A 13,966-nucleotide genomic window follows, 5' to 3' on the forward strand; every position below is an offset into this window, starting at 1 on the left:
CCTGCTGATTTATCTCTGTGCAGCAACCAAGAGAAGACCATTGGCTTGTTCTTTGCTTTCACAGGTCTGCAGTGTTTCTACCTCTCATTCAGTAATACATAGGCATAGGCAAAAAATTAGGCAGAAAGCCGCATCAGTTTACAAAACAGACATCTGGTTTAGTACCTGGAATCACAATTGTTGATGTTATTTCTGGAGTAAAGACATTTAAATGTGCAGTCCAGAAAACCAATGCTTTTGTACCAGTCTTGTGCTTTTCACTTTTAGGGTACTTCAAAAGACAGGCACCTACAAGTCCACCTTCTTCATCGTGCTGTCTCATCCTTCCTCCTCTTACTTTGCTATCCAGGTACTTCCCACAGACACAGTGCCCAGTAAGTTACACAGGTATTTTTACAGCTAAAATCCTTTATTCCATTTATGGTCACTTCTTTGCTACTATTACACCTGTAACTTGCACCTGCTCTGAATAGCTTCCAGGTAGGTAATTTAATTTTTTTTTTTTTTAACTTAGTAAAGAGCAGAACAAAAATTAATCTCAATTGCCAACTACAAGCATCCAAAAACTCCACTGCAAACCTCCAGAATAATGAGGTTAGGTCATTAATTACAACTTGTAAAAATAAGATACTTAAAGGGTATTTTAAATTTGTTATAACTGGGTATTTAGGACTCATCTTCAAGCTTCTCCATGCAACACATGGAACTAGAGATGGTTATGGAGGTTTGGGTTTTTTTTTTGTTTTGGTTTTGTTTTTTTTTTTTTTGTTTTTTTTTGTTTTTTTTTTTTTTAAGTTAAGGTCAAGTTTGCTATCAACTAAAAACAGAGAAAGTGAGCCTGGCATCCCCCTGCCCCCGTAAGAGTTCAATAGCTTGCAGCAATCAAGAAAGCAAAGAGGATTAGGATTTCATACAAAAGAACAATAATGACACTGAATAACTCTGAGAAGCACCCACATAAATTCCAGTCACCCTTCATCTCCAAAAGGTGATATTAGAATTGGAGAAGTCATAGAAGAGAATGGCAAAAAGGAAGATGACAGATGTGAAATGGCTACCATACCTAGTATAAACCCAGGTGTATTAGAGCTCTTTAGTTTGAAGGGAGGTGCTTATGAGCAAGACAGAACAAATCTTCAAAATCATGAGTAAGGAGCAAACAGAGACTTTTGTGAATCTTTTCCCCATCCACTGTTATTAACTACAAACATATGGCATATGACTCGGGAACTCCACAATCCGCAGATAACTGGAGACTAGGAAAAACATTCTGAGGAAGTATTCCTGCGTACTTCACCCCTCTGGTTCTTCCTTTAGCTGTTCTGGTAGGCAGAAGACCAGATGAGGTAGCCGTTTGGATATGACCTGGTATGGCTTCTCTTACAGACAGCCAGAAGGGCTGGCACTGCTGTTCCCCTCGCTCTTGCACGGTTAAATACCCTAAACTCACGTGAAAATTACCAACCTTCACTAATCGTTTAGCCCCACTGAGGGAAGCTTATTAGTGCTTTGATAGTGAAATACTCAACCTCTCCAGTGAAGTGGCAATGGCTGTTTGAATTACTTTTCTGAACTCATCATAAGAACCTGCAACTACTATCCAATCCATGCAGTCAGATCCTTGTGCCAGCAGACACATGGTGCAGCGCAGGCTCAGGGGACAAATAAATATCAGACCCTGGGTTTCACAGCACCTACAACTCCTCTTCATGAAATGCAAGAGTGGAAACGTGGATATTAGCTGCACGTGCATGCGAGAGGACTCGCAGACACAGACACACTTACTGTGAAATTTAATGGCCCAGCCTAAGGGGGGCTTACTGAAAGGAAGCTATGTCAACGAACTCCCCAGTCTTTTTGTAACCAGCACACAGCCTTTGCACTAGGAGGACAGCCACATTTTACCCTGCCAGCACGATTTGTCCTACTAAACTTTACTATAATAGGGCATGAACAACAAAGCTCAGTAGGAATGCATGCCCTTCTAAGCACGTACGTAAACCAAGCCATGAAAATTTCCATCAAAATTTAGAGACCTGCATTCTTTAAGCTCTTATTTTTACATTTAGAGTAAGAAGTCTGCTCTCTCCTACAGTTCTCTTAAAAAAAAAACAAAACACAAAAGTATGTTCAAACAGCAAATATCATATAAAACAAAATCAGCAATAAACCCCATTAGTTAAGAATCAGCAAGTTAAAAGGCAAAAATGGTGAAAGGATAGTTCGGATTTATTCAGATGAAAGACTTCAATTGCTATTACTAATCAGATTTTTCTTTAAAGATCAGACCATTTCTCTACACAGTTTACCTGCACTTTTTAACTTGATTATGTCCCATTAAAGACATTCCCATATTGAAAATAAGTTCCAAATGTACATTAAAATTGTTTGGAGCTTCTGAGCATGTAAAAGAAACAGGACACATTGTCGCTTACACATTTTAAATTGAATTTGAAATAAAGTCTCCAGTTGGCCCCGTCCTCCTGCCCCTCCCCCTGGAGAGAAAAAAAAAAAAAAAAAAAAAAAAAAAAGCAAGCATGGTTGCTGTTCTCTTGTTTTTAAACCCCAGCATTGTCCTGGGCTGTAACTTCGCAGCTAGACCGCAGGACTAAATACAGCACAGTTGCCTGAACATTTTGGAAACTGCAGACATGAAAAGCGAACAGCAACAAGATTCCACATCTTACTTTACAACTGCAGCGATGGGAAAACAACGCAAGCAGTAACAAACTGAACATCAAACAACAATTCACACTGAAACAGTCCTCAACTAAAGCCCACTACAAAATTTGCAGTCATCAGGAGCACTAAGTTTACTAAACACAAAGTTTCCATTCACCTTAAGTACTTTGCTCCTCCCATCCTGCATATGTTCACATTGTTTCTCCCTTTCTGAAGGGAAATCTATCACCCCGGAGTTCAAAGTCCTCTTTTTATTTTTTTTTCCTCTCCAATAAAACTCTCCATCCCATTTTTTATTATCCCTTCCCTCACTTGCTCCTTGTTAATCTCCTCTTCTGCAGTTTCCCAGTCGATGCAGCAGCTCTTTTATTTCCTCCATAATTCACAAATTGATCTTTTATCTTCTTCCATTATTTTTCCTCCCCCAGGAAATATTTTTATGTCATGGTATAACCTGTGTGAAAAGCCACCTACTGTCATGATAGGACCCTTCATGTCATAGGCTGGTACTGGAAAAGAAATTTTTTGCAACTCTGTCTTGCAGCCATTGTACCCCAACAGAATACAGTTTGATCCTTCTCCAGGCCCTTATCAAGGCTGGCTTTGGAAAGTCATCTTAGTAGCTCCCTCTGTATTCATTCTTAGAGCTCTACTGTTTCTAGTTCTGAGCGGTATAAGAGCCTGAAGATTTCTGGCTAGCCTTCACATTCTTAGGAACATTAAAGTTTATACTCCAAAATGCCTTACTGAGGTGTGTAGTCCCAAAAGCCCACAGTGCTGCTGCTGTTGTTGCGGGGAGAAGCAGAGGTGAAACTCAGCATAAACCAAAACGCGTTCAGATGGTTATCCAGCTCGAATAGAAACCCACAAAGCCCCAACTTTAACTACCTGGCTTTTTCAAGAGGAAGAAGATGACAACTGCACCTGCCATTCTAACAAAACCACCTCATCGTTGTGCTTGTCCAAAGCACAGCCCAACCTCTTGGCTCATTAATTGGGCAATTCGGCCAATATCAGCTTCTCTACAAAAGCTCTGCTGCAGCAGGTTGAAAAGTTTCAGGACAAGTATCAGTTGCATCAAACCTCTGCTTTCTTGTCCTCCCCTACTGCCTCTTTTAAACACCCAGTGGGCCAGTCTGAGGTCTGGTTGCCCTAATACCCTGTCACGAATACTGGCCACTGCTCAATGTTCACAGACAGTGCATATGAAATTGTATTAGTAGAGGAAGTGTATTTCCCCTCCTACACTTCCCTTCTTTCAGGGATTTACATTTAGTGTTTAGGATTTCATGCATCAGGTGGATTTCCCCATCCCTCAGTTTATCAAATTCCTTTTTAAACCAGTTCATACTTCTGACCTCAGCAGCACCCTCCAGTAACAAGTGCCACAATTCAGTGACACGCTCTTCTAAACCCACAGCACGGCAAATTTCATTCAGTGTCCTTGGTTCTTATGTTACAAGAAACAACAATCACTTCCCATTCACCAGCCTCTTGACACCATTTATAATTCACATAGCTCTATCAGCGGCTTTTGCCCAGCAGTCTTTTTCCTGAAGCTGAAATCCTAGCATGCTCCACCTGCCTCATAGGGTCACCGTACCACATCTTCAACCATCCCTGCTGCTCTTCCAGTGTCCTATTGGGACAGAAGGGGAAACAGACCCAAGGGCAGGTCTCATGGTAGAAAATTATAACTCTTCAATCACTTAGGAGATGACATGTTTTCTAGTTTGTTCTCTATTTCTTCCCAAATAATTTCTAATCTTCCTTAATGCTTCTGACCACATCATGAACCTGGAAAGATCTGTGCTGTTAAAGAGCTTATGGCTAATCTAATTTACATGTTAATTCAGCATTTAAACCACTACTACAGAAACGTAAGTTTTCCATGACATAACTTGATCTCCAAAATTTAAGGACATAGGACGGATAAACAGTGTTATCAAGACAATAACCTGTTTTGATTGCTTCAACCAGCTTGTCATTCTTCTCTCCTTCAAGCAGTCTGTGGTAATATCCAGGGTTTTGTTCCATGTTGGCTTGGGCCCCACTCACAATCATCCAGATCAATGCACGGTGTTCATTGGGGATGCCTTTCCTGATATATCTCTTCACTGCAAAACAAGAAGTTCGGTGGTGGTTTGTTTGTTCGTTTGTTTGCTTTTAAATTAAAAAGTCTGGCTATGTTTTTCTTTTGGAAATGAGCAACAGAAAGTTGAGAAGTCATCAGAAAACTCTTGACTGGTGATTATTATGCTTTCTCTCTTATGCTACCACTTAGGATAAGCATTTCCTTCTCAGCAACATGGTATATTTTAGATTTACTCTTAAGTTCTTGCCACTCAGACTCCCCACACAGATCTCCAGACCGAGGCTTTCCTCCCTCCTCTATTCTCCCATTGGGATTTTGAATCCTTTCCTCTTCTTCCCACCTTTCTGGATGGAGATACGAACAGCAGTTTCTCCTTTGTTTTTGTCCTTTTTCATTCAGACGACCACTGACTTTTTCTTTCCCTACATTACCAATGGCCTCAGACACGACAGCCCTTTCTGTTTGCTTGGTTATGCTTAGCATTGAAACCACAGCAAAACCTGAGAAATATTAAATATGTGGCTACTGTCTAAATGAGCCTCTGGAAGAACTGGAGATGTGAGTGAGCAGCAGATGATTTTTCTTAGAATAACTGGGGAAGTCTTTTTCAAATCTAAAGTAGCTCTTATCTCCTGCATCACATTCATCATCAGGGTGTGCTTTGGGTTTTTTTTTAAGCAGATGATTCAGTGTAAATAACTAGGATGCAAGATTGCCGGAAGAAGCATCAGGCTAATGACAGCCAAAGCAGCTTCCTCCTGGGAATGGTATGAAAAATATTAATAAGGAGCCAATGCTCCTCATTGGTATATAATCCTAAATCAGCATTACCCCTTCTGACCCAGAGAGACAGCCAAATGTTTGAGATCCTTCTGCTTTTTCCAGGGAGAAGACACTGACAAAGGAACCAGACATTTCTTGCTAAATGAACAAGACTGTATCAATTAGAGTATCAACTTCTCCTCCCTAAATTCTATGGGACTCAAATAAGAGTAGGGATTTTTATTCCACCACCCCCAGACATATACAAAATATCATTACTTAATCTAGTTTTATCCAGTCACAGAGATCTGTAACTCAAGATAAATGCTGACTGAATTAAAGGCCTTTAAAACAGCAGAGTGAAACAAGGTTTTACAACAACTCAGCCAGCCACATTCTGAATACATTCCACCTAATTGCACCTGTCTGTCCTTCAGGAGCCAAAGCTGCTTTCCCAGTGTCAGCAGAGAGATCCATGCATCTCTAATGGGCATTTCACCCACCTAAGATCTGGTACTTTCTCCCAAAGAAACACTCCAACTCTAACATCTGCAATAAACACCTGGTCTTCAGGGTACGTTTTTTGTTCAGCTTTTCAATGAGGATTTATAATATGGGTTACACTCTCTGCTGCTCTAGCTGTAAAGTAACTTTAACTGAAACCTTCTTTTAGACAGACTGGAAATAATTTCTTGTTTCCATCATTGTTTAATAATCTCCACTTCATCTTTTTTTACAAGATTTTGAACTGTAATGGTCAAGAAATCCTAGAGATGGATGTAGCAAATGCAGGAATGAGTAGGGGGCACCAGTCCTATTCAGGTCAACAAGAAGAGACGTTTAGATGTGCCTGCAAATGTCTCTAGAAGCAAACTTACTGTCTAAACTACTGAGTTATCATATTCTAACATATAATTCCAAGGGTATTCTTTTTTTCCTGGAACAATTGTCAATTCTGACAGCACAGCCAACATCCACATTCACAATACACACTAAATTCAAGAGAATCAGGGACAAGCCTTTGACCCTGGCACAAGGGGAAAGCAGCCCTGCAGCACAGCATACACTCACTATTCCTCAGTGTCATCGTTCTCATGGCAATAGACAGCCAGAGGCTTGTATCGCCCCAAGTGACTACCTACCCCAGCTCCCCCACTCCCCAAGGAATGGAAGAGTCCTTTACATGGTGTTTTTCTTCCTCACACCATTTTCATACTTGCCAGGATCTGCAAACTGGCATACAGAAGCAGCAAAGTAGTTTTGAAAAGGACAGTTGCAATTGAATGTTGTATATATACACATGTATTATTTATGTATGTCATATTCTATACATAAGATTGCATTGTTTTATACAAATACGTATTTATTTTGTTTTCTATAGGCCCTCTTCCACATTATCCTCAGGAACTTAAAAGCCCACAACAGTCCACACTGCAGAATATCCTCCCACTGTAGCATTTAAGAAGCTTTCACAGATGAAGCCGGATTGTGCATGTGTCTCCAATCACACATCCAACTCCAATGGTAAACCAAGGGCTTGATCTCAAAAGTAGCACTGCTGAGTACCACCAAGCCCCAAGTATCCACGTGCAGAATCACTCCCAGGGCAACTACAGCGTACACACCATGCAGTCTAAGCTTTAAAACATGTACAGTAAAGAAATATCTTTATGTGAAAATTTTGCCTCTGTTCATTAACAAAACATGAAACATCAATTTTTAAGCAGACAAAATTAGTCTTAATAATTCCCTTACCTCTGACACCCAGTGCCAGTTTCTGCGGGTTTAGAGTCATACTTTATTAATATGTTTTTCTTGTTACAAGAAAAAACAGCTACATGATAGGGTAGCAGTCTAGAAGTACTGACAAATACTCAAAGTAACTTTAAGAGAAAAATATGCAGAAAATAACATTTTCCAATACTGTGCACTACTTATAGTAACAAGATTTAAAAATCAGTACATCACTTCAAACCTGTCTGTCCTTGTTTAATGGTAGAATACGAGAATTTTGGAGGTTTTTGCTTCTAGATAATGTTGTATTTACGTCCCTCCCCCATTAACTTCGTCTATGACGTAGAGTGAAACAAAGTTTATGAAGGAAAACCCATTTAAAAACAAAAATTATCTCATCTAAAATATTAGAAGACTGATTTCGAGAAGCATCTGCACTTTTCAGTTACGAAGTTACTGTTGAATGCTGAGGAATCTAACTTGGACCCTAGAGGAAAAATTCTACAGAAGAGCTGAAAACAGCATACAACAAGGAATTGAAAGTTCTATTTTATGAATACATCACAGAAGAAACAAAGCAGACTTGTGCTGTAAATGTTCAAGTTAGAAAGTCAGTTTTTGTGTTTGACTAAGATGCTCCTTCCTTCCTCCAACCTCTGGGCTGGAACAGAAGTGTTCCTGTTACAACCACTGTTTAGTACCATTACTTTCACCTTTCAGTGTATTTTATCAGCCTCAAAGACTAGAAAGCAGCTTCTGCTACTGGTCAGTTTTGACAAATCCACTTACAGCCAAATTCTTTTACATAGCACGCTTTTGGTCAGAATTAAGTTACCTTGGGCAATTATGCCAGAGAGTTTGTTGCCCGCCTTTAAATAAGCCAGAGCAGAAAGCTGTCTTTTGGTCCCATAGAGAGCAGCTGAATGGAGAAAAGCAAAAAATTAAGAGTATCTCAGTATTGGCAGAGAGAGAGACACGAGGCAAGTGACCACTGATGGAAAATTCACATGTGCAGAGGAGACAGTGAAGATAAAAGGGTAAAGGGGAAAACAAAACACCAGAAAATAACAAAAAGGAAGAGACTGGAGAAGAGCAAAAGGACCTGTCAGCCAAAATTCCCATGACCCACCCTGCCGGAAGGCTGTAATCCAGAACAACAGGATACACTGCTTAATTACCATTGTTAAAATTTAGTCTAATTATTTTTCTTCACAGTAGAACAGAATTATATACATGCAGAACAGAATTATATACATGCATACCACCCCGGAAGCAAGGCAAACACGGTAGCATGTGAACACGCCCCATTTCCAAACTGGAAAATTAATACAAGTCATCACTTCTTCCTGTTCACCCGGACAGGAATTATGAGCTTCTCTATGTGTAAAGACAAATGGGTGTGGAGCTACTGAGATACTGCACGTAGAATGCCTCTCTCACATCTACTCACAGCAGGATGCATTTTGAAAAGGCCCCAGTAGAACTCAAAATAAGGACATGGGTTTGCTGATATAGCTATTGTGTTTGGGGGAAGTGGCAAATCAAATATTCTTCTCAGTTCTAGATTATGGCTGACTTGCAGCAGAGGGGAAAGTTAATTGGAACCAGCAGCTCCTGAGCAAAGCTTCAGAGCAATGAAGTCAGGTCCTGGAGGAGTGAAATTCAGTGCACCACCAGGCAGACCTTCTGCTCTCTGACTGCCTGCAAGGAAATCACTGCAGGATCATCTTGCCGGATAAAGCACACCCGTAAACAACTGCTTACACAATTCTAAGGGCATACGCCGAAGACTACAACCTTAAGATGCAAGAAGGGAAGTAGTTAAAAATCAGTAATTGTACAGGTTAACCTGTTGCTCTCCTCTTCTGAGGTATCAGTTGAGGATAATGCAGGAGGCTTGTTGTAACAACTTTGAATTTACACTCAGACTACATTTCCCCAACATTACTCCAGTCTCTCTCCTTAAAATTACATATTACATAGGCATAGTCTACAAATCCAAGTATCTTTAGCAAAAGCTAGTAACATCAAAGATGATGGACCAAGGGCTTGCAACAGTCAAAAGCCATTGCCTGTGTCCATTCCGTGGATTTGTGGTATCCCACTTTTCACAAACAGGGGCCTGTTAGAGACAATTAAAACCACACTGGTGGTTACTGCCATTACATGGCTAGTGGGGCAGCATGACTGTTGGTCCTGAAGCCTGGTGGACAAGTTGAGAGATTTGGTCAAAGTTTTGGCTCGGATATAAGACCAAAGGCATACACGCTGTTTGCATCACAGGAGCATTCTGTTGTCTACAGTGCTGGAACAGGGAACACAAGGGAAATGTAACAAACTCACAGGAATTGCTATAAGCTGCCATCGTCACTGCTCACACATTTTAAGAGAAGAAGGAGATAAACCAAAACCTGAGATTATTTTTCCACAACTAGAAGAATAAGTTCTGCAGAATCTCAAAATCCTCACTAATTCAAAATACCACAGTTACTGCTATATTCAAACTTGACATCCTAAACAAAAGCTTCTTTACATTTGAAAGAAAAACAAGAGAGTAGAAGTAGCTACTTTCTGGTTAGCAGCATATGATCTAACAGCAATATATAAATATATAGCTAAACACACATTTTCTGGGATTCCTCAGCCTTAAAACGGACATATGTACACTAAGTACACTGTTATACTCAAAAATGACTCACAAGTTATCATGCCATTCTTGGTGCCAAGAAAAAAAAAAATTACCCCAAAACAACAAAACCACTTGAATTAGCAAAGTCTGCACCTGTAGCACAGCTCTAAATATTCAGCAATGTTACAGCCAGTGCCTGATTCACTTTTGCTTCATTTTATTCACTTCTTTAACATACTTGCACAGAACTCTGCCCAAGTCCAAAAGACTCCCAAAAGAGAGCAAGCTGAATAGCATCGTTTAGAGTAAAGAGGAAAATTTAGAGGCTTATATGAAAAAATAACCCAGAGAAACAGTGGGAAGAAAAACCTCACCCTTTAGTTTCACAGGATTCCCTGCCACCTTCTGACTCCATTTATTTCTCCCTGTCTCTCTTGCAAGATAAAACATTACTAGAGGTTTTCTTGCTTTTTGAAGCAGCCATTAACAGTTCCATCAGCATTTTATCCAATGTTGCATTAGCTCCTGCATTAATTTTTACTTTCTTCACTTCGTAAGGCATTTAGCATCAGTTCTTAGCACACACCTTTTTAGCTGCGAGGTGGACATCATTTTACAAAAGGAAGATAAGGAGAGATAGAAAAATCTCAGCAATCTAAAAAACTGTCAGAGAGTCAGCAACTGAGAGCCCTAACATCCTGATCCCCGTGTTTTCTACATAATCTCATGTCTTTTTAAAGAGAGCACAGAGCAGAGTACAATACAACAAACAGCTGTAGAACAGCATCTTGCAGTGCCAGTGGCCATATTTCTGGGTTACAGATGTAATAAGATACTATAGCGTGTGCCAAAGGCGGCTTGCTCCTTTGTAAGTTTTAAATCAAATCAATGATCACCCTAAAAACCTCATACTTGCTTCTGTATTATTACTTTATACTACTGTTTTTCATTTGAAGAAAAAAAAAAAACATTTAACACTCAAAACCACAAACTGATTTAATACGATTCATATTGGTTCCAACATTATGCACTTTTACCTATAAATAGACATACAGCTCACCTTTTAAACTCTTCTGTACACTGTTATTCCCTTTTAGTAGCTTGGACCATTTTATTGCTCTTCTAGTGAGTACCACTAGATATCTGGAAAAGAATGCTTCATAGGATGCATAATCAAAATCTTCTGGTCTTTCAAACCCATATGGATCAACCCTACAAAATAAAAATTTAAAAAAAACAACAAAAATGAGTTCTTGTACAAATGTTTCTACATACCTACAGCTGAAAAAAAAAATATATATATATGCAAGTATGCTTTAAATAACTTCCAGCTGCTATTTCTAAAAGCAGCTCAAAACTCCCTCCTCCCAACGAAAACGTACTTTATATAAACTATTACAGCCCATTTAGCATTTCAAAGCTGTTTAAGCAAATGAATTTAAACATGCACTGTTCAGTCAGTTTTACAGATTTCACTGATTTTAGAAGAAAGGAGCTTTTAGAGAAAAGGATCTGTTGTGCGCAAAATTGACTCAAATTATGACCACAGGGAGGTATTTTTCTCCACAGTATAGACAAACAGTTGAAAATTATGAAGGTATAGCACAACAGCTCAAATACAGCCTGAACTCACTTTCCACACAGTTCTGCACAGAAAAATTATAACAAAAAGTACAAATGTAACGAGTTACAAAGATTATTTTTAAAAGGGGTAATTTCTGAAATTATCTTCGTGAAAGTACATGCCCGGAAAAAAACGCCACAAATCCTTGTGTCAACCCACCTTCTTCATATGTAGTATCAAAAAAGCTTATTTTATTGTCTTCAACAATTTTTCAATGCTACCTGCATAGGCATAGTCTATATAGCACATTATCTAGGGCAGCACAACACTGATGGAGTTTCAGAACCACAAGTCTGATTCTGTTTTAGCTTGATATATCAAGTCTCTTTGCTTTCTAGATTTACAGACGCTTTACACCTGCCAATTACCACTCAAGTACAGAACACTCATAGGCCACATAGAAGTTAAATGGGCAGAAGGGTCTGTTCATGCAGAAGAGTTTTCAAGACAGAGATTGAAGCTTAACTTCCAAAACTACTGTCCTTTTCATTCGTGGAGAAGGAATTTGCCCATGGAGCAGCACCGACACAGCCTTGGGTAAACTCCAGCTCACAGGACCGTCATGGGTAGTAAAGCGTGAATCAGAAGAGGAACATTTTAATATTCAGACCTCAGATTGGTATTACCCAACAGACAGTTAGAAGAGTCACCTCTGTATTCATGTACTCCTAAAATTTGACACAAAAAAAAACCCATGGGTGTAAAAAACACCAAAACACCCGACATGGGTTTCTCTGAAGACACAGAACGTGAAAACACTCCAAAAAAAATCCTCAAAACGTGAAAACATTCCAAAAAATCCTAACACCTCCACGAACACCCATCTCGTATGCATGACTACGACTGTCCAGGCGGCAAGTGCACATTAATTTCACGCCCAACGCCATTGCTGAGGTAAAAAGGGAAAATAAAAAGCCGGGAAGTACGGGTTTAAGGAAGTTACCTTCCCTAACCTGCCTCCGGGCAGCGGAGGCTGTCGTTACTCCTAGAGCTGCCCTGACGTTCGCAGCCGCATCGCTGGCCGGTTCGCGCCGGGGCCTTCCCCCGGGGAGAAGGCCTCCCCCCGCCCCGGAGCCCCCTCGGCCATTTCCCGCCCTTACCTGCGGCCGCCCCCTCAGCACCCCAGGCGCTCTGGGAGGAGGGATACCTTGCTCTCCCCGGATTAACCGTCTCCAAATTCACCCTCCACCACGGCTCCTCTCTCTGCCCCAACCCTTCGTGTTTCTCGGCAAGATACCGGCAAGGGAAAAGGCTAATTTAAGGGACTACCAAAAAAAAAAAAAAAAACCAACTCCCTGCAAGGCGCCGAGAGTCACCGCTCCCGGCTCGCTCCCTCCCTCAGTCACAGCGCTGCAGATTCACAATAAAGTTGTAAAAGCGGTATTTTTAAACGTGACCCCCCACCCGCCCCCGCTGCGGGAGAGCCCAGGTGGCAGCGGGGTGGGCACGCCGGACCCTCTGGGGACCGCTGCCAGGCACCCTCCTCGGCGAACTGAATCACGGCCGCCAGCAGCCCTACCTGTACGCCCAGTCCCGCCCGTCCTCTCGCCTCTCCATCGGCCGTCCGCCCTCGGCCTGCCCCCGGCGGGGAGCGCGGCGCCTCGGCCGCGGGGTGAGCTCTCCTCAGGCCGAGCAGAGCCTCGGCCGAGGCCCCATATGGAGCAGCTCCCAAGTTCAACTCTCCTGCCGCCCTCCGAGGGGCGGAGGCGGCCGCCGGGTCCCGCCTCCCATGCCAGGGGCCGGGCGCCGGGCCGGGCAGCTCCGCGCCCGCGGGGCCGGGCGGCGGCGAGGCGCCCCCCCTTCGCCGCGGCACCGCCTGACCTGCGCCGGGCCGGGGGGCGGGGAGGGGGCATCTCGGCAGCAAAGAGATGTTGGTCCGGTTGTGACACTGCTTTAGGCTGGTGTACTTCATGTTTCTGTCACTCCTTGGGAAAAATTCAATTATTTTAGCGCGAGGGGAAGGTCTCACTAACACAGGGTGAGAGGGGCTGCAGGTACGGCCCTCCAAACCAAGGGAATTTCCCCATAACCGACGAGAGAAGGTGGTTGTACTAGTAGTATTTAAGTTCACTTGGTTGGTTTGGGCTTTTTTCCCCAAAAATCCTCACACTCTTCCATTAAATTTCCCAAAATAATTCGTTAAAGTCAATGCTTTATTACATTGAAATATTACCAATTTTAGCTTCTGCTGACTTACTTTCCACCATAAACTAACAATCATTTAAATACGATTTAAATAATAAATGGCAGGCTGTCAAAAATGTAGTGTAATAAACCCAAAATTATACCCAAAAAGGCTTCCCTGTTTCCAGGACCCGCCTCTGACGTTAACACACTGTTCTTAGTCTTCAAAGGCATTGAACAAACCCCGAAACCCACACAGACTCTGCCCTACCTGACTGCCAGCAGCTTAATTCATAACACACTGCGTAACAGAAGA

General features: G+C 41.6%; 1 protein-coding gene across 1 annotated transcript in view; it reads right to left on the bottom strand.

Moving 5' to 3' along the window:
- GRTP1 (growth hormone regulated TBC protein 1) overlaps positions 1 to 13,083 on the bottom strand; it is a 37,883-nt gene extending 24,800 nt beyond the window's left edge. The window contains exons 1-3 of the mRNA XM_086482104.1: positions 13,046 to 13,083; positions 10,963 to 11,114; positions 4,641 to 4,799 (exon numbers count right to left, since the gene is read on the bottom strand). Coding sequence (XP_086338230.1) covers positions 4,641 to 4,799; positions 10,963 to 11,114; positions 13,046 to 13,083 — 349 coding nt within the window. The remainder of the gene's footprint in view (positions 1 to 4,640; positions 4,800 to 10,962; positions 11,115 to 13,045) is intronic.
- Between the last annotated feature and the right edge of the window lie 883 nt (positions 13,084 to 13,966).

The sequence above is a fragment of the Leptosomus discolor genome, chromosome 1 (genome assembly GCF_034619465.1).
Source record: "Leptosomus discolor isolate bLepDis1 chromosome 1, bLepDis1.hap2, whole genome shotgun sequence".
NCBI classification, from domain to species: Eukaryota; Metazoa; Chordata; class Aves; order Leptosomiformes; family Leptosomidae; genus Leptosomus; species Leptosomus discolor.